The sequence below is a fragment of the Coregonus lavaretus genome, assembly GCF_964263955.1.
Source record: "Coregonus lavaretus genome assembly, chromosome: 7".
Taxonomy (NCBI): domain Eukaryota; kingdom Metazoa; phylum Chordata; class Actinopteri; order Salmoniformes; family Salmonidae; genus Coregonus; species Coregonus lavaretus.
This window is the reverse complement of record NC_139994.1, coordinates 44,932,981-44,954,778: the sequence shown is the minus strand read 5'-3', so window position 1 is coordinate 44,954,778 and position 21,798 is coordinate 44,932,981. Positions and strand designations below refer to the sequence as shown.

General features: G+C 42.3%; 1 protein-coding gene across 2 annotated transcripts in view; it reads right to left on the bottom strand.

The window, feature by feature from the left end:
* Positions 1–462: 462 nt before the first annotated feature.
* Positions 463–21,798, bottom strand: part of acox3 (acyl-CoA oxidase 3, pristanoyl) — a 26,898-nt gene continuing 5,562 nt past the window's right edge. For both annotated transcript variants that reach the window (XM_084166378.1, XM_084166379.1), the window contains exons 9-18: positions 18,790–18,972; positions 18,066–18,188; positions 17,699–17,819; positions 17,098–17,220; positions 16,650–16,763; positions 10,901–11,016; positions 6,601–6,775; positions 6,201–6,268; positions 5,547–5,633; positions 463–1,217 (exon numbers count right to left, since the gene is read on the bottom strand). In XM_084166378.1, coding sequence (XP_084022504.1) covers positions 1,098–1,217; positions 5,547–5,633; positions 6,201–6,268; positions 6,601–6,775; positions 10,901–11,016; positions 16,650–16,763; positions 17,098–17,220; positions 17,699–17,819; positions 18,066–18,188; positions 18,790–18,972 — 1,230 coding nt within the window. In that variant the 3' untranslated portion in view covers positions 463–1,097. The remainder of the gene's footprint in view (positions 1,218–5,546; positions 5,634–6,200; positions 6,269–6,600; positions 6,776–10,900; positions 11,017–16,649; positions 16,764–17,097; positions 17,221–17,698; positions 17,820–18,065; positions 18,189–18,789; positions 18,973–21,798) is intronic.

The following is a 21,798-nucleotide window of genomic DNA, read 5'->3' as shown; positions in this document are numbered from 1 at the left end:
CCTCTCTGTCTGTCACTCGCTCCTGTGCGCTGCTTGCTCTGCATGCGCTCTGCTCATGGTGGGTATGGGTCTGTGAGTATCCATAGCAACGGCTCTGTTTGGGCTGCGCTGCTCAATAACGAGACATGAGAGAGCAGTTAGCTAGCTACTTTTAGTCACTTTACATTTATTTTTGTGAAAGAATCTCTCCTGTCTAACCCAATGTATAATGTCGAGCCCCATCGGGCTCGGGTCGGGTAGCAGAGTTCTAGTCCAAATCCGAGTCTCTAATGAACCACAAGAATGTTAGCCAGCTGAGCTAAAGCCTTTTAGCTTGGGGAGCTAAAAGGATTTGGGATCTAGCAAGTCTTCAGGTCTCAGGCAAGGTTACTACTTGTCAAGCAAGCGTGGTTACTTGAGCTGAGAATATCAAATGAATAGAGTATGTGTTTCACTGAAATAATAATCCATCAACGCAATCCATGTATTTGTATTAGTAGAAATATTTTATTTTGTTGTTTATTTTGCAAACCCTTTATTCAGTCTGTATTTTACAAAATGTGCAGAATGTATTACATTTATATATTACCACAGTATTATAAGTGTGGTAAGTATATACGTACATTAGACAGACAAGCATGGCATCATTTGGCAATCAAAATAAGCTCTATTTCACAAATATCTCACATTATATGAATTCATAGTTACATGAATTAACTATACAAAAAAATACTGACAATTAACCTTATGTAGTGTTAGATACATAATCATATCAATAAGCTGGCATCAAATCTATTGAAATGTGTTAACCAATGTACTTGAATATAATCTCCTCCTTAGAGTGTTCCCGTCATAGGCACTGATTCTAACAATTACCACAAACATTATTGATTATCATTCTTTCCATATTTAGTGGAAGACAGTGGTTTATAATTGCATTGCCTCCATAGGTCATTCATTTCATAGACAAAAAAGATCTGATAACACAAAGTTGATATTTCAAAGTGAGGAGAAGGAGATCCATCTAATCTGAAGGCTTCTTCTTGTAGTCTTCTGGGCTGATGAACCTGGGTGATGGAACCGGGAAACCGAGGACTCTAGAACCGCGATCTACAACCCTACAGCTTGGGTCGAAGGGAACCCACCACAGGCTTGTCTGAGGTAAACTCTGCCCACCAGGAAGGGCGCTCTAGAACCTTGTTCCCCTGCATCACCGTGGACCACATGTTCTTATAGAGCTAGAACACAGGAGAACAAAACCATCAAGAATTGATAGGACAAAGTGTATTGTGTGACTATGACAAGATTTCAAATTGATGATTTATTCTTTTTTAGTAACATGCTGGAATCCTAGTGGTGGTTTGCTGTGCGTAATTGGGGCAAGTAACTTGAAGAACTGTTGGCATTAACAGCAAAATCATAAAGGTCAAAATCAACTAATCTTAATTGTCATGCATTGCTCATGGACAAATAATGGCTTTCATAGGGAAGTGATGGAGAATGTCAGACTTTTGCCATAACCTATTGCTAAACCGCTCGCCCACACCACGCCATACACGTGGTCTGCAGTTGTGAGGGCGGTTGGACGTACTGCCAAATTCTCTAAAACGACGTTGGAGGCGGCTTATGGTAGAGAAATGAACATTAATTTATCTGGCAACAGCTCTGGTGGACATTCCTGCAGTCAGCTTGCCAATTGCACAATCCCTCAAAACTTGAGACATCTGTGGCATTGTGTTTTGTGATAAAACTGCACATTTTAGAGTGGCCTTTTATTGTCCCCAGCACAAGGTGCATCTGTGTAATGATCATGCTATTTAATCAGCTTCTTGATATGCCACACCTGTCAGGTGGATGGATTATCTTGGCAAGGATAAATGCTCCCTAACAGGAATGTAAACATTTTGTGCACATAATTTGAGAGAAATAAGCTTTTTGTGCATATGGAAAATGTTGGGGATCTTTTATTTCAGCTCATGAAACATGGGACCAACACTTTACATGTTGCGTTTATATTTTTGTTTAGTGTATACAACACAGGAGTGAGAAGAAGCATTAAGTCTTTTATCTGATTTCTATGATTTACTGACCTCAACAGGGGGTTAGAGACAGACCACACACACACACTAATGATTACAATATGTTATGATATGTTTATAATTTATATTGTTATAAGGCCTTTATGGCAAGTCAAGTATCCAGTGCTCATGGGTATTGTTATTATCACAAATCATTATGGTCCATTTGTTTAGTATATGCAAGGTACATTTGACCCCTATCTTCTAGCTATAGACATACATATGGTACTGTATATCATTGTCTATTCCCCTCAATGCTTCCAACCCCATTCTATAAGAATTTCTAGGAAGTTCTGGAATTCCCTGTGCTTCTGGGCTCAATTTCCAGCACTGTGTTGCCTCGGCAACACCTCAGGCAGGGTGTTGATTGGACAATGCATGGCTTATGTTATTGTAATGGTCCAGTCACTCACACCATGACTGCATCCCACATGGCACCCTATTCCCTATATAGTGCACTGGGCTCTGGAAATAATATTGCACTATAAAGGGAATAGGGTGCCATTTGGGATGCAGACACTATCTCACTGACCTCACCGGTATAGCATTAGTTAGTACTGCTTGGCCCACACTTGATATGGGTTTGGGTGGGTGTTGTCGTGGTGATCTACATCACTCGACATTTGTTATGAGTCTCTGGATCATGTTAAGCTAAATGTCAATGTAATTAAAAAAGAATGTGTTTCTACCTAATATACAGACAACTAAATACACTACATGACCAAAAGTATGTGGACACCTGTTTGTCGAACAGCTCATTCCAAAATCATGGTCCCCCCTTTGCTGCTATAACAGCCTCCATTCTTCTGGGAAGGCTTTCCACTAGATGTTGGAACATTGCTGTGGGGACTTGCTTCCATTCAGCCACAAGAGCTTTAGTGAGGTCGGCACTGATGTTGGGCGATTAGGCCTGGCTCGCAGTCAGCGTTCCAATTCATCCCAAAGGTGTTCGATAGGGTTGAGTTCAGGGCTCTGTGCAGGCCAGTGAAGTTCTTCCACACCGATCTCGACAAACCATTTCTGTATGGACCTCACTTTGTGCACGAGGGCATTGCATGCTGAAACAGAAAAGGGCCTTTCCCAAAATGTTGCCACAAAGTTGGAAGCACAGAATCGTCTAGAATGTCATTGTATGCTGTAGCGTTAAGATTTCCCTTCAGTGGAACTAAGCGGCCTAGCCCGAACCATGAAAAATAGCCTCAGACCATTATTCCTCCTCCACCAAACTTTAACAATTGGCACTATGCATTGGGGCAGGTAGAGTTCTCTTGGCATCCGCCAAACCCAGATTTTTCCGTCGGACTGCCAGATGGTGAAGCGTGATTCATCACTCCAGTGAACGCAATTCCACTGAGCGTTACACCACTCCAGCCAACGCTTGGCATTGCACATGGTCATCTTAGGCTTGTGTGCAACTGCTTGGCCATGGAAGCTCCCGAACGAAAAGCTATTGTGCTGACGTTGTTTCCAGAGGCAGTTTGGAACTCGGTACTGAGTGTTGCAACCGAGGATAGAGGATTTTTACAAACTGACTTGTTGGAAAAGTGGCATCCTATGACGGTGCCACGTTGAAAGTCACTGAGCCAATGTTTGTCTGTGGAGATTGCATGGCTGTGTGATCGATTTTATACACCCGTCAGATGGATGTGGCTGATATAGCCGAATCCACTCATCTGAAGGGATGTCCACACACTTTTGTAGATATAGTGTATGTCTCACACACACTAAAGCTAAATGTCAAAAAGCTAAATGTTTCTTATACAGCACACAGCCAGGGAGCAGAGTGTCAGACTCACACCATTGCGTAAGGTTGGAAGGAAATGCCATTGCTTCAACGACACCATAAATCAACCCTAATGTAGTTAAACGTCTGCTCTGAAACTTGCACCTGCGAACATGCATTATAGCAAGGCTACTAGCAAAAGCAGTTAAGACATACACTATTCCTGCTACTACCAGTACTACCCCTACTACTACTATCACCACTACTACCACCATCACCACCACTACTACTATCACTACTACTACTACCACCACCATCACCACCACTACCACCATCACCACCACTACTACCATCACTACAGTATAGAACTCCATCTCATGCTTCTGTGACTGTTCTGTTGTTCTACTATTAGTATCACTATTAAATAACAATGGTGATAAAGACATTGATTAATGATCAACTTAGATTTGCTTACAGTGTTACAGATTTATTCTACTACTCAGCACAGCTAGGAAGGCATGTTTATCCCACTGTCTCCAGGTCCAGTATTATTAACATAGATCTCCAAGTGTGTGTGTGTGTGTGTGTTTATGTGTGTTAGTACTGTCTGCCAACTAAAGCAGCTGTGAGTCTTCAGAGTGAAAACACAGCATCCCTTTTCTGAGCCCAGAAAGACAAGAGGAGCATTTGAAAGCCAGACTCCTATCAAAACAGATGACACCACAGTTAAAGGGTCATACACACACTCTGACGCCGTCCCTCCTTAGTAATGCATTATCCTGGCTGACACACCCGCACACAGACACACAGACACACACACTGTCCCTCCCCAACCTCACTCCTGGCCGACACACTTGAGCCTGTATGTTTATAGGTTTGGGTCAGTGTGTTTACTGGAAGATGACAGCAGCCTCTGGACCTCTCCTCCCTCTCTGTTCCAGTAAAAAAAAGCGTTCCCACCCATCCTTTAAGAGTAGGTTAATAGCAGAACACTCTGTATTGTTTGATTGAGACCTTTTGCTATTTAGTCCATTGTGATGGTATTTGTGGAAACTCAGTGTCTCAAACATTGTTGTTAGTCTCCACAGATCCTTCAAACACAAGAGCACTGTCTGAGTTCATGGATGAATAGCTTACTAGCATTACTCAAAACAGACATGATTTAATCAATGGATGAGTATTAAGCCTAGTGTTATTCATTATCCAAACAGAAGAGCACTGAAAGGATTATGTGTTTTAATAGATCATGCATTCATATACAGTGTGTTTAGGAGTTGGCAGTTTGGCATCTTAACTAACCTCCAGCCATTTAAAAGTAGGGTAAATGAGTAAGACCAGACAAATGTGTGCGCGTGTGTGTAACGCTTTGTTCCTGCAAGTTAAGCAGCCATAGCTCCCCCATCTCATTCGGCTCCTCTGTTTCTATTTTAACCTTTCATATTTCCATTTTTGTTTTTGTATAATGAGTTGTGACTGTGTCTAAAATGCACTTTAAATGCACTGGATTAGGGTTAGATGAGAGATGACAGCTAAGAACTAACCAGATCCATATAGGACTCTGACGCTGACATATTCATATATGTGGTCTTCTGTAGCTCAGCTGGTAGAGCACGGCGCTTGTAACGCCAGGGTAGTGGGTTCGATCCCCGGGACCACCCATACACAAAAATGTATGCACACATGACTGTAAGTCGCTTTGGATAAAAGCGTCTGCTAAATGGCATATTATTATTATTATTATATTCCACACGCCTGACTTGTCTTACCTCCCCGTCTGCCTTGCCAATGGGTGAGTTGAGAATGAAGTCAGGAGGGGCGACGGCGTCCACCAAAGCTATGGCCTCATCCTTCAGCTGTTAGAGGGAGAGAAGGAGAGAGGGATTAGTGGGAAGAATGGAGGGAGAGAAGGAGAGAGAGAGTATACACACAGATAAACACAGACAAACACAGTGATTGCACTCTGAAGAGAGCACACTACAAGCCAACAAACACCTTTGAGGTCATCCCCCTCAGTCCTCCAAACCAAACAACTCAAGACCACATGACATTTAATGGGTTATTTAGGCCAATCTCATTTGTGTGTGTGCATCTTAGGCTTGGGCAATATACTGTTTATACCGTATACACCGGGATATTTCTAAATACCGACGGTATGATTTTCAATACTGTTAAAAAAAAATATAATAAGCCACTGCTTATAACTAACTAAAAGTTAAGTATAACTATAAGAAATCTAAGATGTGTGAAATAAATTCTATCCAGCTCAGTACTCCAGCTATGCATTTGGTTTGCTAACTTTCTAGCTAAGTGGCTAGATGTCAATCCCTTACTGGATCAAGAATATTGTTTGCGCCCCTTGAAAATGAAAATCTGGATACCGCCCAACCCTAGTGCATGAATTAGTTCATATGAGAACTGACCTGAGAGCAGAGGGTGAGGATGGCCTGCTGGATCCAATCAGCTGGCTCCCAACCAGAGAAATAACCACCTGGAGGAACACAACAACAACACACACACACACACACACACACACACACACACACAAACACACAGAATATAATACATAATCAGGCATGCTCAACTCTCAAAAGGATACAGTCTTTGGGAGAAGTTGACCAGGGGCCGTATGTATCAAGTGTCTCAGAGTAGGTGTTGATATAGGATCAGGCCTGCCCGGTCCATGTTATCTTATTCATTATTATGTAAAAGGTTAATCTGATCTTAGATCAGCACTCCTTCTGTAAAGACCCTATATGAATATGGGCCCAGGGGAAGTCAAACTTTAATGAGAAAGACGGCAAGCTCTCAAATGAACCTGACCCTGGTACAGCGTGGCCATGTGGTTGCTGAGGGTCCACAAGCTGTAGAGGGCACAGAGCTGTTTAAGAACTGGTCTGAGACCAGCCGGTGTGTTCTCGTCATGGGTCTGGTCGTGGAACCTCTGCACCACGGTGTGCTCTATGTACACGATGGACAAGGAACGGCAGTAGAACACCTGGATAGGTACAGACACACACACACACACACACACACACACAAACACACAGAGAACACAACATTAGTACAAGTAACTTTTTTTTAAATGCAGGAATGACATAAAAAGTGACAAAAAAGTTATTCCAAGCTAATCGCACACACACATAGAGAGAGAGAGAGAGCAGGAGACAAAACAGCGTTATTAGATTCCAATTTCCAAACACTGCAGAAGTTAGACTGAACCAAACATCCCCCCTCCAGTTATCATAACCCCATTCCCAGCCCTGGTATTAAATTGTGTGTCTGTGCCTCTCCCCTTGTCTGGCCTTAACTGGGCGATGCCCATCCTTCCTTTTCCATGTTGGCAGAGAGAACACAGAACCTCTCCCACGCCTCTGAACCCCTCTACCACTCTGCCAAGGTCGCTGTGTTCCCCGCCTAGTCCCCTGGTCTGGGTACGAGATAACTCTGGATCTGCCTCCTCCCTGCATGTCCTTTCACACCAGACCTGGGTTCAAATAGTATTTATTTACTTTCCAATACTTTTAGCTGAGCTTGATTAGCTTGATTGAGCTTGCCTGCGCAGCGGAACCAAAAGGTACTGATGGAATAGTCCCAAAAGTGCAAACTCCCACCCATCTAGCTCAAGCAAAGGCTCACCTATTTGAACCCAGGTGTGGGTATGAGGTCGCTCTCTGGCTGTACCTCCTCTGTGGACTTTTTTTCCTCCTTCTATTAGGTCAGTCAGTTCATCTGTCCCTCTATAACAATGGGTGAAGTCATCATCAGTGATGAAAAAAATATATTTAAAAAATCCTAAAAACACTGACACTTAATAGACCGAATATGAAAACAAACTTGTTTTGGTCATAGTGTGGCAACATAGTGGAGTTCTAACTTGTTTTGGTCATAGTGTGGCAACATAGTGGAGTTCAAACTTGTTTTGGTCATAGTGTGGCAACATAGTGGAGTTCAAACTTGTTTTGGTCATAGTGTGGCAACATAGTGGAGTTCTAACTTGTTTTGGTCATAGTGTGGCAACATAGTGGAGTTCAAACTTGTTTTGGTCATAGTGTGGCAACATAGTGGAGTTCTAACTTGTTTTGGTCATAGTGTGGCAACATAGTGGAGTTCTAACTTGTTTTGGTCATAGTGTGGCAACATAGTGGAGTTCAAACTTGTTTTGGTCAGAGTGTGGCAACATAGTGGAGTTCAAACTTGTTTTGGTCATAGTGTGGCAACATAGTGGAGTTCTAACTTGCTTTGGTCATAGTGTGGCAACATAGTGGAGTTCAAACTTGTTTTGGTCATAGTGTGGCAACATAGTGGAGTTCTAACTTGCTTTGGTCATAGTGTGGCAACATAGTGGAGTTCAAATACACTCTAGAAAAAAAGGGTTCTTGAGAATTTATTTGAAGTGAGCCATGGTTCTATGTCGCACTATTTCTAATCAAATAACCCTTTTCTTGGAGAGGGTTCTTCACTAGGTTCTTCGCTGTCTGAATTGTTGCAAAGAACCCTCTTGCTAGCAGCAGTGGGTTCGGTTCCTATGAGGGGTTATAATTGCAGGCAATCATGAATTAGCCTACCATATCGGTATGAAGTAGTCTTATCAGACATTAACCATGCAATAACTGGAGCCAGTCAGCAACATACGAGATATGTCAAAACACATTCTGATTCATCTGATTTAGCAGTTATAAACACATTTGTTATTAGTCGAGTGTGAGTTGAGACTATAGCCGTCTTTAGCTAATCCTTGTTCTAAGCCAACAGGATACAGGGTTCGGGTTAGGACAACACCACAGCCAGACACGCTGAGCCAACTGGCCTAAGAAGGCTGCCAAAGCAAACGCTCACTCTTCACACAAATACACACACACTAGAGCTGGGCGATTAGGAGAAAAATCCATATCACAATAAATTGACTGAATTATCACGAAAACGATAAATTGAACGATTAATGTGCACCACAGCAATCTTTTTTGTATTACCCTTAAAACTACTACTACTTTTGATGATGTAGCTATCAATTGTCCCAATAACAATCACCCATATTAGCAAGCTTATTTAATTTCGAACTAGTAGGGCCCTATAGGCTATTTATAGTAATTAACAATAACAGTAAAATGTCCATGATAAGTGGTCGGTGTCTCATCATGTAGGCTAGCCCACCCACACTATATCTGCAAGCTGTTGGCTAGAGCAGGGGTTTTCAAACTTTTCTTGCCCAGGGACCCCTGCCCAGGCACTCCAGCGACCCAAAACGTTGCTGTTGTAAAGCTGATTTTCTGCTATTCCATTTTTTTTTTATTGAGCTGAGATAACATTTTGCAGTTTTGATGCTAATTTCCAGCAATTCTACACAGTTCGGCATGGAGCTGAGAGACAATTTTGCTGTTTTAAAAAGGTGCAATTCTCCTGCAATTCTATGCATTTTGCCATGGCTAATGCTGTGTTCCTCTGCTCAAACATTATAACAAAATCAATGGGCATGTAGCCTGAATGCCTGGTTTTGGGAATTTTCAATTCTCCCTGACTAGCTCTGACTTGATTGTTAGTTCTCAAATATGGTATTATTAAAATATACTCTACCGGTCAAAAGTTTTTGAACACCTACTCATTCAAGGGTTTTTCTTTATTTTTACTATTTTCTACATTGTAGAATAATAGTGAAGACATCAAAACTATGAAATAACACATATGGAATCATGTAGTAAACAAAAAAGTGTTAAACAAATCAAAATATATTTTATATTTGAGATTCTTCAAATAGCCACCCTTTGCCTTGATGACAGCTTTGCACACTCTTGGCATTCTCTCAACCAGCTTCACCTGGAATGCTTTTCCAACAGTCTTGAAGGAGTCCCCACATATGCTGAGCACTTGTTGCCTGCTTTTCCTTGACTCTGCCGTCCGACTCATCCCAAACGATTTCAATTTGGTTGAGGTCAGGGGATTTTGGAGGCCAGGTCATCTGATGCAGCACTCCATCACTCTCCTTCTTGGTAAAATAGCCCTTACACAGCCTGGAGGAAAACAAATTATAGTCCCACTAAGCCCAAACCAGATGGGATGGCGTGTCGCTGCAGAATTCTGTGGTAGCCATGCTGGTTAAGTGTGACTTGAATTCTAAATAAATCACAGACCGTATCACCAGCAAAGCACCCCCACACCATAACACCTCCTCCTCCATGCTTTACGGTGGGAAATACACATGCGGAAATCATCCGTTCACCCACACCGGTTGGAACCAAAAATCTCACATTTGGACTCCAGACCAAAGGACATATTTCCACCGGTCTAATGTCCATTGCTCGTGTTTCTTGCCCCAAGCAAGTCTCTTCTTATTGGTGTCCTTTAGTAGTGGTTTCTTTGCAGCAATTTAATTGATGTTGAGATGTGTCTGTTACTTGAACTCTGTGAAGCATTTATTTGGGCTGCAATTTCTGAGGCTGGTAACTCTAATGAACTTATCCTCTGCAGCAGAGGTAACTCTGGGTCTTCCATTCCTGTGGCGGTCCTCATGAGAGCCAGGGGGGCTTGGACTCCAGTTTGAAAACACCTGGGCTAGAGCGCATGTGCCAAGACCAAAATGGGCACATTTGTTATATATCGCAACAGTTTTTGAGACAAAACCATCAGTAGAGTTGAAAATGCGATGGAAGTCCATTTAACTTGTATTTTTTATTTGGTACATGGGAATTTAACCGCAAAAGTTATTTTTATGTGCACTACGTCATGACGCACAGCCTTTCATCCGCAACAAGTCAAATTTATGGAAACACATCTCTGGTGGGAAAATGCGCATATTGTTTTAGAATATTTACATGAAAATCTGTCGCCGATTGGATGGAATCCTAGCTAATGACTGTTCTAGAAGCACTTGGTTGGTACACGTGCCTGTAGAGAAGCAGATAGACCAGAACTACAGTACCTTACGTGGACTTTCAGCTACTGAAATGTAATGACATCAATGTAAAGACAGCTGTATAATGTTAAAATTAAATCACAAAGGTGATGATGATGATGATGAAGATGAAAGTGGAGGACCAGTAGTTCAGTGTTTTATTTGACCTTACTCCCCTCCTGTTGTGTGTGTGCATGCGTGCGTTGTGTGTGTGTGTGTGTGTGTACTATTTACCTGGCTGTTGTTGCGGGCCTCAAAGTCAGCCTTGCCAGAAGCCTTCTCCTGAGCCAGTCTCCTCTCGCTCTCTCTTAGTAGGAAACACACCAGCCATTTATACGCTGCTAACGGCACTGAAGTGAGAAGAGAGACCAGGAAATATGTTAGGCTTCAGAGATAATATTATTTATTACGTTACTTTAGATACAATATTAAATAAATCGAGGACATGAGTAAGCTTTCTAGTGTTAAAAACACAGATTTCATCAGGTAATATTTACAATATGAGCATATTAAAAAGGGAAATGAGTTTGACTTCAGAGATTTCATCAGGTAATATTTAAAATATGAACTTATGGAAGAGTATCAAGAAAGGTTTCCAATGCATACAGTATCAAACCAACATTTGTTCTCTTATCATAATACAGTTAATCTTCTAGCAAGTTATGGAACATCTCTTGGACAACCCTGTCCTAGCCTGTTAGAAATCAAAGGTCAGATAACATAGAATAGGTAGTGAGTGACTAACCTGAATCCTTTTGACCATGATAACACTGTTTTATTTTTGGCTAGCTTTATAAGGAGTGGGGGTTGAGCGAGTGCAGGTGTGTGTGTGTGTGACGGTTGTTTTCACAGCTTCTAGGGCCAAGGTTTGCAGAGGAGTGTGTAACATGATGATAAATAATGACAAACATATGATCCTGGAATGATTATGAGGAGGATATGAGAAGCTTTATGCTTGTAAGGTTTGGAGATGCACGCACGCACACACACACACACTAACCAGAGACATTGTGAACCTTGAAGGGTCAGATAAGGAAATAATTATAACAGGAGAATATTGGGGATAGGGCTGTCCCAGACAACAACAAAAAAAATTGGTCGACCAAGAGTCATCTGTGGATTAAACGTGTATTTTTCCATATATTGACACATCCTATATGTTTTAATCAAATCAACTATATTCACTGAGCTTGTCTGATGCTTTAAGCACACGGTTTGATTAAATAATTAAGACACACAAATGACTAGAGAGAGTCCGACCAGCAATTGATTTGATTGTGCCTGCCGGGCTCAGACTTGCTGCTCTGAAAAAGAGTGACTGTGACTAGCACCTGTTGTTTCGCTCTCCTCCCTGCAGCAGCGAACACCACAGAACATCAACAGTGTTTATCGGGCTGTCCGTGTTGCTGAAGCAACAATATAATTACAGCTATATCTGACTGAAAAGTTGTTACCGAAATCCCTCATTTGAGGATAAACATTCCCTATTCCCTCAACCCCTGCTCTCTTTAGGTGGCACGTGTATGCTTTGCATGCACGTGACCAAAGACCTATTCGCACGGGACTAGTATTAGTAGAGAACGTTGGTTATGTAATTATTACTCCAGAATGTCCGTTATTCTTTCTTTTTTTTCCAATAAATTGACGGTTATGACGGAAGCCTGGAGGTTTTTATTCTAGGAGTGACAATACAGTATTTCAACATGTCCAGGTAATTGGTCCACACTGATAACTCGAGCTTGGTTCCCAAGTTTTCTGGAAAGAGGCCAGAGTTCCTGAGTTGGAATTCCGAGTTGGATAACCGTTCAAAACTATTTTTACTAGTCAGAGCTAATTTTTTTCAGAGTTCCCAGTTGTCTTGAACGCACTGAAGTCAGAGATTTCCCAGTTCCCAGCGGTTTTGAACGCTGCATCAGATTGTAACTATGGTACCTCAGGGTGGTCCTCTGTAGCTCAGCTGGTAGAGCACGGCGCTTGTAACGCCAAGGTAGTGGGTTCGATCCCCGGGACCACCCATACACAAAAAATGTATGCACGCATGACTGTAAGTCGCTTTGGATAAAAGCGTCTGCTAAATGGCTTATTATTATTATTATTATAGGGTTGCCAGGCCAGAACCCCTTTCCAGGGGTTTTATTTTAATTTAGCGTATAAACTTCTCCTGTGTTTGCCCCCCATTTATTGATAAATCGCCCATCATAGTAATATTTGCTGCATCATATCCCCCCACCATACCTTCCCCCATTTCTACCCCCACCACAAATTAAATGAACCCCCCCCACAAACCCCCCTAAAACGGTTTCATCCCTGTTTAGCTTTCGCGCTACGGTTAGGCTAGGCAGTAGGCTTGTATTTGGGGTGATGATCTATACGGTGATAACATTTTATTTGCTTTGTGATTTGTCAAAAACTGTAAACGACTTGTCAAGTCATGTGCTCCGGTTCTTGTATACACTGTAACACGTACATTGAAGATTTGTAATATGCTGAAAAGTGGCAAAACTAAGTTAATATTTTTCAGGCAATGGGTGCAGCCATCTTTGACTTTGACTTTGTTTATTTGCGTCTTATAGTGAGTGGCATTCTGGGGTTAGGGAGTTTTTGTTTGTCAAACATAAACAAACCTGGCTGCCATGATAAAGAATTTAGCTGCTGTTAGCTTAGCTGACACGCATCTCTTTTCTAAACAATATTACATTTCTCCCTTTTGCTCACCAGAGAAGTGGTACATTGTAAACAAGTCTAGTTGTTAGGTCGCTAACTTATGTTTAGTTTTTTGTCAGCGCAACCTGTTATTTAGACTGGTTTATGGAATGGGTTTTGCTGTGGATGTGTTCTGTGTGATGTTTGGATGATGAAGTTCGCATTTATCTTTTACAATAAAAAGGTGAAATTGAGGAATAAAGTTGTGAAGACCTTTACCATACGTTCTGTTGTTACTGTTCCAATCACATATTTGTGATGGTACGCTGCAAGGACCACAAATATGTGATTGTATGCGTCAAAGGGTTCAAATATATATTTTCAATAATTGACGGATACAAACTTGAAACGAATGATCATAACAATGGGGTGAAACTCCTGGACAACAGTTGTGATTGTCCATTCCATATTGTCCATGTTACTTTGACCTGTCCTGTTTTTAGGATATGTTGCTTTGTTAACATGACAGTTGGTGGAGCGCTGCAGAGATGTGTCTCTCCAACAGCACCTTGGAGAGGTGCACTGGGAATGGACAATACAAATATTATTGCGCCACTGCCTTTGACAAAATGGGCGGCATCAGCGCTCACCTAAAAAGCCCATATGCCCCTGGTTGAGAGAAATTGTCATTGTTTTTGGGCAGAATTACGTGAGGTTTTATGTGCTGTTGTTGGGGGTGTGTTTTGGTCAGTTTAGCTCAGAAAATGCTGTCCTAGTCAATCTGCCGTCATAGGCGGCTGCCTAATCCTGCCTAATGAGCAGTCAGGCCGTGCCTATAGCATATCATGCTGTATAGGTGCTGTATAGATTACAATATCATTTCTGACCATTTGGAACAATGTAAACAACACTAAATAAAGTATAAGCGTACAGTGGCTTGCGAAAGTATTCACCCCCCTTGGTATTTTTCCTATTTTGTTGCCTTACAACCTGGAATTAAAATGGATTTTTTTGGGGGGTTTGTATCATTTGTATCATTTGATTTACACAACATGTGAAACAAACAAGAAATAAGACCAACAAAAAAAAAAACTTGAGTGTCCATTACTATTCACCCTCCCAAAGTCAATACTTTGTAGAGGCAACTTTTGCTGCAATTACAGCTGCGAGTCTCTTGGGGTATGTCTCTATAAGCTTCGCACATCTAGCCACTGGGATTTCTGCCCATTCTTCTAGGCAAAACTGCTCCAGCTCCTTCAAGTTGGATGGGTTCCACTGGTATAAAGCAATCTTTAAGTGATACCACAGATTCTCAATTGGATTGAGGTCTGGGCTTTGAGTAGGCCATTCCAAGACATTTAAATGTTTCCCCTTAAACCACTCGAGTGTTGCTTTAGCAGTATGCTTAGGGTCATTGTCCTGCTGGAAGGTGAACCTCCGTCCCAGTCTCAAATCTCTGGAAGACTGAAACAGGTTTCCCTCAAGAATTTCCCTGTATTTAGCGCCATCCATCATTCCTTCAATTCTGACCAGTTTCCCAGTCCCTGCCAATGAAAAACATCCCCACAGCATGATGCTGCCACCACCATGCTTCACTGTGGGGATGGTGTTCTCGGGGTGATGAGAGGTGTTGGGTTTGCGCCAGACATAGCGTTTTCCTTGATGGCCCAAAGTATATTTTTTTATAACCCAACCCTGATCTGTACTTCTCCACAACTTTGTCCCTGACATGTTTGTAGAGATCCTTGGGCTTCATGGTGCCGCTTGCTTAGTGGTGTTGCAGACTCTGGGGCCTTTCAGAACAGGTGTATATATACTGAGATCATGTGACAGATCTAATGACACTTAGATTGCACACAGGTGGACTATATTTAACTAATTATGTGACCTGAAGGTAATTGGTTGCACCAGATCTTATTTAGGGGCTTCATAGAAAAGGGGGTGAATACATATGCACGCACCACTTTTCCGTTATTTATTTTTTAGAATCTTTTGAAACAAGTTATTTTTTTCATTTCACTTCACTAATTTGGACTATTCTGTGTATGTCCATTACATGAAATCCAAATAAAAAATCAATTTCAATTACAGGTTGTTATGCAACAAAATAGGAAAAATGCCAAGGGGGATGAATACTTTTGCAAGGCACTGTACCAGAGAGTCTGTTGTAAAAAAAACTTTTGTTAAGCCTTTATTACAGCAAAGGCTAAAAACTGTCACATTTATTTATTGTTTAAGCTAATTATTCAAGGCTCGCTTTATTTTATTTTAAAACTAAAATGCCTGATTGCATTTCAAATCATGAATGACTCGTATGCCGTGTGATGACATGAATGAATGAATGATTGATACAGTAGCCTATAGAAGTATTGAAATATAGGCCTAAGTAAGTTATGGTATTAAGACTAAACAGTATGCGCTCTTAGGCCTACAGCTCGATGGTGGTTATACAAGGCTGTGGCAACACAAACAGTACGATGTTGACAGACAGTGACCGATCCGGTACACAAAATGGCCGCCTTTATTTTTCCCCTTTCTCGTTCCAATTCAGCCAATTAGCTGGCAGCGCAGACCTGGGTCGCTCGTCGACCGGCGGGCTGAGTCACCCTCTGTGGTATGATGTCAATAAATGGACCAGATGTTTTGCAGATGGGGGAGAGAAGGCTTCGATGTGTGTGTGTGTGTGTGTGTGTGTGTGTGTGTGTGTGTGTGTGTGTGTGTGTGTGTGTGTGTGTGTGTGTGGCATATGAGGAAAGAGAGGCTTTAACCAAGATTTACATCATCTGAGACTGAGGCTGTCTGGACGGCTTTACCTTGGAAGGGCATTCATTCAGTCTAAAGCAGCATGCAAAACACAGCTGAAGCCGGTGTGTGTGTGTGCGCGTGCATCTGTGTTTGATTCAACACATTCTATTTGCCTTTGTTTAGGTTGCTTTTTGGATTGAGATGATTTTGTTCCAGCCCTCTATAATTAAAGCTATGGTTGAGCTATATTACAATATAAAAGATGGGGATTTTGTGAGGGCTTTAAACAGGCACTTCCAGGGGCAGCTTGCCCTGGCCTGGGAATGGGGTCCTTCAGAGGGTCAGTAAGGCTTTGCTTGCCTTCTACCAGATGTGACAGCTGGAGAGTGGGTGTTACCTCTGGCATCATGACAAATAGCTTCCAGTAAAGCGCTTTCCAGTAGTACAATAACACTGGGCATCTTACATAACTGACTGGCCATAAGCAATCTCTGCATGGAGCGGAGTACTGACTAGAGAGAGGTGTTTGTGTTGCAGCTGCAGAGACAAGTGTGTGTGTGTGTGTGTGTGTGTGTGTATGTGTGTGTGTCGTTACCTGCAGAGTCCATGCACTCCTCCACCGACGTTGCCGTGAACCTGGTCTCCAGAATGCTGTCATATTCTTCCAGGAAGTTGACAGACTCTAGTGGAGACTCAATCCTCACTCCATCTACAACAAACAAATACTAGTATATAAGACATTCATAAGACATTTATAAGCAGTTTATAAGCTGGATGTGGCGACACAATCATCACTCCATCTAATGAAACAACAAAACCAAACCAGCACATAAAACAGTGAGACAAACGGTTAACATTACAATCTCATGCGTAAAATCAATATATTTCAATAGCATACAAATAATGAGCTGCAACCAGTGTCTTTAGGATTTCACAGGTTCTCTAAAAATGATATGTAATGATTTACAAAGCAGTTCCATAATGATTTATAAAGCATTTATAAGCGGTCTATGAAACAAAGTGTTCCTGGTATTAATACTAACCGTGTTGTTTGGCGTGTAGTTGGCTGAGGAGGTAGTTACTGGTCTGCTGCAGGAGCACGTTGTTGTCTCCCTCATATGTACAGTTAGGGTCGTTGTCATCCCTGATGGCCCCCAGACGATTCACTACAAGGGAGTCAACATCCAGCATCATTATTAGGAGATAGATTTGATGTGGGTTAGGGTTGTGGTTGCGGCAAGGGTTTAAATCGGGATGTGGACATGAGGCTAGGGTTAGGGTTGTGGTTGAGGCTGGGGTTAGGGTTGAACCAGGATGTGGATATGAAGTTAGGGTTAGGGTTGAGGCTGGGGTTAGGGTTGAAGTAGGATGTGGACATGAAGCTAGGGTTAGGGTTGAGGCTGAGGTTTGAACCAGGATGTGGACATGAAGATAGGGTTAGGGTTGAGGCTGGGGTTGAACCAGGATGTGGACATGAACTTAGGGTTAGGCTTGAGGCTGGGGTTAGGTTTGAACCAGGATTTGGACATGAACTTAGGGTTAGGGTTGAGGCTGGGGTTAGGTTTGAACCAGGATGTGGACATGAAGATAGGGTTAGGGTTGTGGCTAGGGTTTTATTATTATATTATTATGTGTGTGACTCACTGGCCAGGTATCCGTGTCCTCCGCAGGCCTCGCGGCACTCTTGGATACCCCTCTGAGCCGTCCAGGACCCCAGGGGCTTACTGGAGCAGGAGATGGCGTGGATCTCTCTGCCCAGCTCCGCCTAGTTAAAACACATATCACACAGAACTAACTATGGGTGTATGTGTCTCTCTCCCCTCCCTCTCTCTCCCTGTGTGTGTGTCTCTCTCTCTCGGTCTCCCTTCCCTCGCTCTGTCTCACTCTCTCTTTCTCGCTCTCCTCATTTCTTCCTTTGTCTCTCTCTCTCTCTCTCTCTCTTCTTTCCTCTTTCTCTACGTGTCTCTCCTCTGTCTCTCCATCTCTTTCCCCCCCTCCTTCCCTTCTTTACCTGTCTGTCGCTCTCGTCCTTCATCATCAAACCGATCTGGAACTCCACAAAGTTCATGAAGATGGATTTAGAGAAGTAGTCCAGAGCGTACACAGCCGCCAGGTATGGGATCAGACGCCATTGCTGCAACCAGACGAGGGGAAAGGAGATAGCTAGTCAGTTGCACAACTGAATGCATTCAAACGAAATGTGCCTTCCGCATTTAACCCAAACCCTCTGAATCAGATGTGCGAGGGGCTGCCTTAATCGACGTCATCGGCACCTGGGGAGCAGTTGTTGTTGGGGGTTAACTGCTTTGCTCAAGAACGGCAGATTTTTAAACCTTGCCGGCTCAGGGATTCGAACCAGCGACCTTTCCGTTTCTGGCCCAATGCTCTTAACCACTAGGCTACATGCCTACAACGGGGTAACTTTAAAAAGGAAAATAACTGTTGATTTTCTGGTTTATTAAGAAAGCTAAACATTTGTGTTTTTTGATGTTGAGTAAATCTTTCTAAAAAGTACAAAGTTATTTCTGGATATTTAGGCAAATTAGCTGGCTAACTCATTGATTCTGCTTTGTAGTATACCCCTCTGGCGTCCACAGAAGACATATTTCACCATCAATGGAATGGGACGCATATCCCAAGGAACGTCTCTGAAAAAATTGGAAAAACTCCTGGCTTATACCTATGTCCACCAACATAACCATGGACCAACTGAAAGGTAACTAACTGTACATTACCTGGAGCTGGTATTCTATGACAGGAATCTCCTGGTCGTCTTTGGGTCCAAACTGGCGTCGGGTGGCAGAGAAACGGATAGCTATAGTCATGGCTAGCTTCAGGTTGACCACAGCCATTCTGGAGATGGAGACTCTGCCCCCCGACAGGGCACCCAGGGATGCACCGAAACGCTTGTTAGGGTCCTGGGGGACAGAGAGAGGAGGGAGGGATTAACATTGAGTTTGAGTATGAGAATATTAAAATGTTCCGTTTTTCAATAGTTTTCATAGTTTATTTGTGGGGGCCTTTAAATAAAAGTTGAAAAATAGGGCGTATGCAAGAGTGGAAAACTCTTGTCAAGTCAGTATTCACTTAAAATCTGATTCAAGAGGGAAATCCCACTCAAAGACTAAATCAACTGATTAACAAAGTAGAGAGTGAAGTTCCCCAAGTCCAAGTGTCCCTTTGCTGTTGACTTCTACGGTCATGAACAGTTTCATGTTGTATAGAGTACTTATTTTAAGACCCACTCCCTTACAGTTGAAGTCAGAAGTTTACATACATTTACACAATTCCTGACATTTAATCCTAGTAAAAAGTCCCTGTTTTAGGTCAGGTAGGATCACCACTTTGTTTTAAGAATGTGAAATGTCAGAACAATAGTAGAGAGAATTATTTATTTCAGCTTTTATTTATTTCATCATATTCCCAGTGGGTCAGAAGTTTACATACACTCAATTAGTATTTGGTAGCATTGCCTTTAAATTGTTTAACTTGGGTCAAACGTGTCAGGTAGCCTTCCACAAGCTTCCCACAATAAGTTGGGTGAATTTTGGCCCATTCCTCCTGACAGAGCTGGTGTAACTGAGTCAGGTTTGTAGGCCTCCTTGCTCGCACATGCTTTTTCAGTTCTGCCCACACATTTTCTATAGGATTGAGGTCAGGGCTTTGTGATGGCCACTCCAATACCTTGACTTTGTTGTCCTTAAGCCAACTTTGGAAGTATGCTTGGGGTCATTGTCAATTTGGAAGACCCATTTGCGACCAAGCTTTAACTTCCTGACTGACGTCTTGCGATGTTGCTTCAATATATCCACATAATTTTCCTTCCTCATGATGCCATCTATTTTGTGAAGTGCACCAGTCCCTCCTGCAGCAAAGCACCCCCACAGCATGATGCTGCCACCCCTGTGCTTCACAGTTGGGATGGTGTTCTTCAGCTTGCAAGCCCCCCTTGTTTCCTCCAAACATAACGATGGTCATTATGGCCAAACAGTTCTATTTTTGTTTCATCAAACCAGAGGACATTTCTCCAAAAAGTACGATCTTTGTCCCCATGTCCAGATGCAAACCGTAGTCTGGCTTTTTTATGGCGGTTTTGGAGCAGTGGCTTCTTCCTTGCTGAGCAGCCTTTCAGGTTATGTCGATATAGGACTCGTTTTACTGTGGACATTGAGATCTCTAGTTGGGTTGGTCAGGGTGTGAAATCTAGTTTATATATTTCTATGTTGGCCGGGTGTGGTTCCCAATCAGAGGCAGCTGTCGGTCGTTGTCTCTGATTGGGGATCATACTTAGGCAGCCATGTTGCATACCTTAGTTGTGGGATCTTGTTTCTGTTTGGCTTGTTTGATGTTTAGCCTCTTGAACTTCACGTTCTGTTGGATTTTGTTATTTTGTCTGTGTTTATTCAAATAAACGACTATGTACGCATACCACGCTGCACCTTGGTCCGATCCTTTACACAACGAACGTGACAGATATAGATACTTTTGTACCCGTTTCCTCCAGCATCTTCACAAGGTCCTTTGCTGTTGTTCTGGGATTGATTTGCACTTTTCGCACCAAAGTACGTTCATCTCTAGGAAACAGAACACGTCTCCTTCCTGAGCAGTATGATGGCTGTGTGGTCCCATGGTGTTTATACATGCGTACGATTGTTTGTACAGATGAACGTGGTACCTTCAGGTGTTTGGAAATTGCTCCCAAGGATGAACCAGACTTGTGGAGGTCTACAATTATTTTTCTGAGGTCTTGGCTGATTTCTTTTGATTTTCCCATGATGTCAAGGCACTGAGTTTGAAGGTAGGCCTTGAAATACATCCACAGGTACACCTCCAATTGACTCAAATTATGTCAATTAGCCTATCAGAAGCTTCTAAAGCCATGACATCATTTTCTGAAATTTTCGAAGCTGTTTAAAGGCACAGTCAACTTAGTGTATGTACATTTCTGACCCACTGGAATTGTGATACATTAATAATATAATAATATAATATGCCATTTAGCAGACGCTTTTATCCAAAGCGACTTACAGTCATGTGTGCATACATTTTTGTGTATGGGTGGTCCCGGGGATCGAACCCACTACCCTGGCGTTACAAGCGCCGCGCTCTACCAGCTGAGCTACAGAGGACCATTATAAGTGAAATAATCTCTGTAAACAATTGTTGGAAAAATGACTTGTGTCAAGCACAAAGTAGATGTCCTAACCGACTTGCCAAAACTATAGTTTGTTAACAAGAAATGTGTGGAGTGGTTGAAAAACAAGTTTTAATGACTCCAACCTAAGTGTATGTAAACTTCCGACTTCAACTGTACATGTCTCATGGGTACAGAAGCATTTTCCAACACTTTCCTAACCCCTTTTTTCTCAAACCTTCTTCCACTAGGCTCCTAGTTACCATCTGAACCAGGAGTAAAACGGTACCAATTTTGAGCAGCATTCAGGGCCTTGCTGGGGATCCAATCCTTAACTCCTGTATTATACGTACACTAAAATGTTTATTCTATTCTACTGAGCCGTTTGCTTTATGTTCGTATTCTTATCTTGTATTATTTTTTATTGTTGTTGCATTGTCTAGAAGGAACATGCAGGTAAGCATCCTGTTGGACAATGTATACAATGCGTATCCAGTACATACGACTAATAAAACTTGAAACTGAAACTAACCCCAGAACATTTAAGGCCTATATCCTCCCCCAGTCATTATTTGTTTCCTCAGAAGCCTCCTCCGGCCAAGTTGTTTTC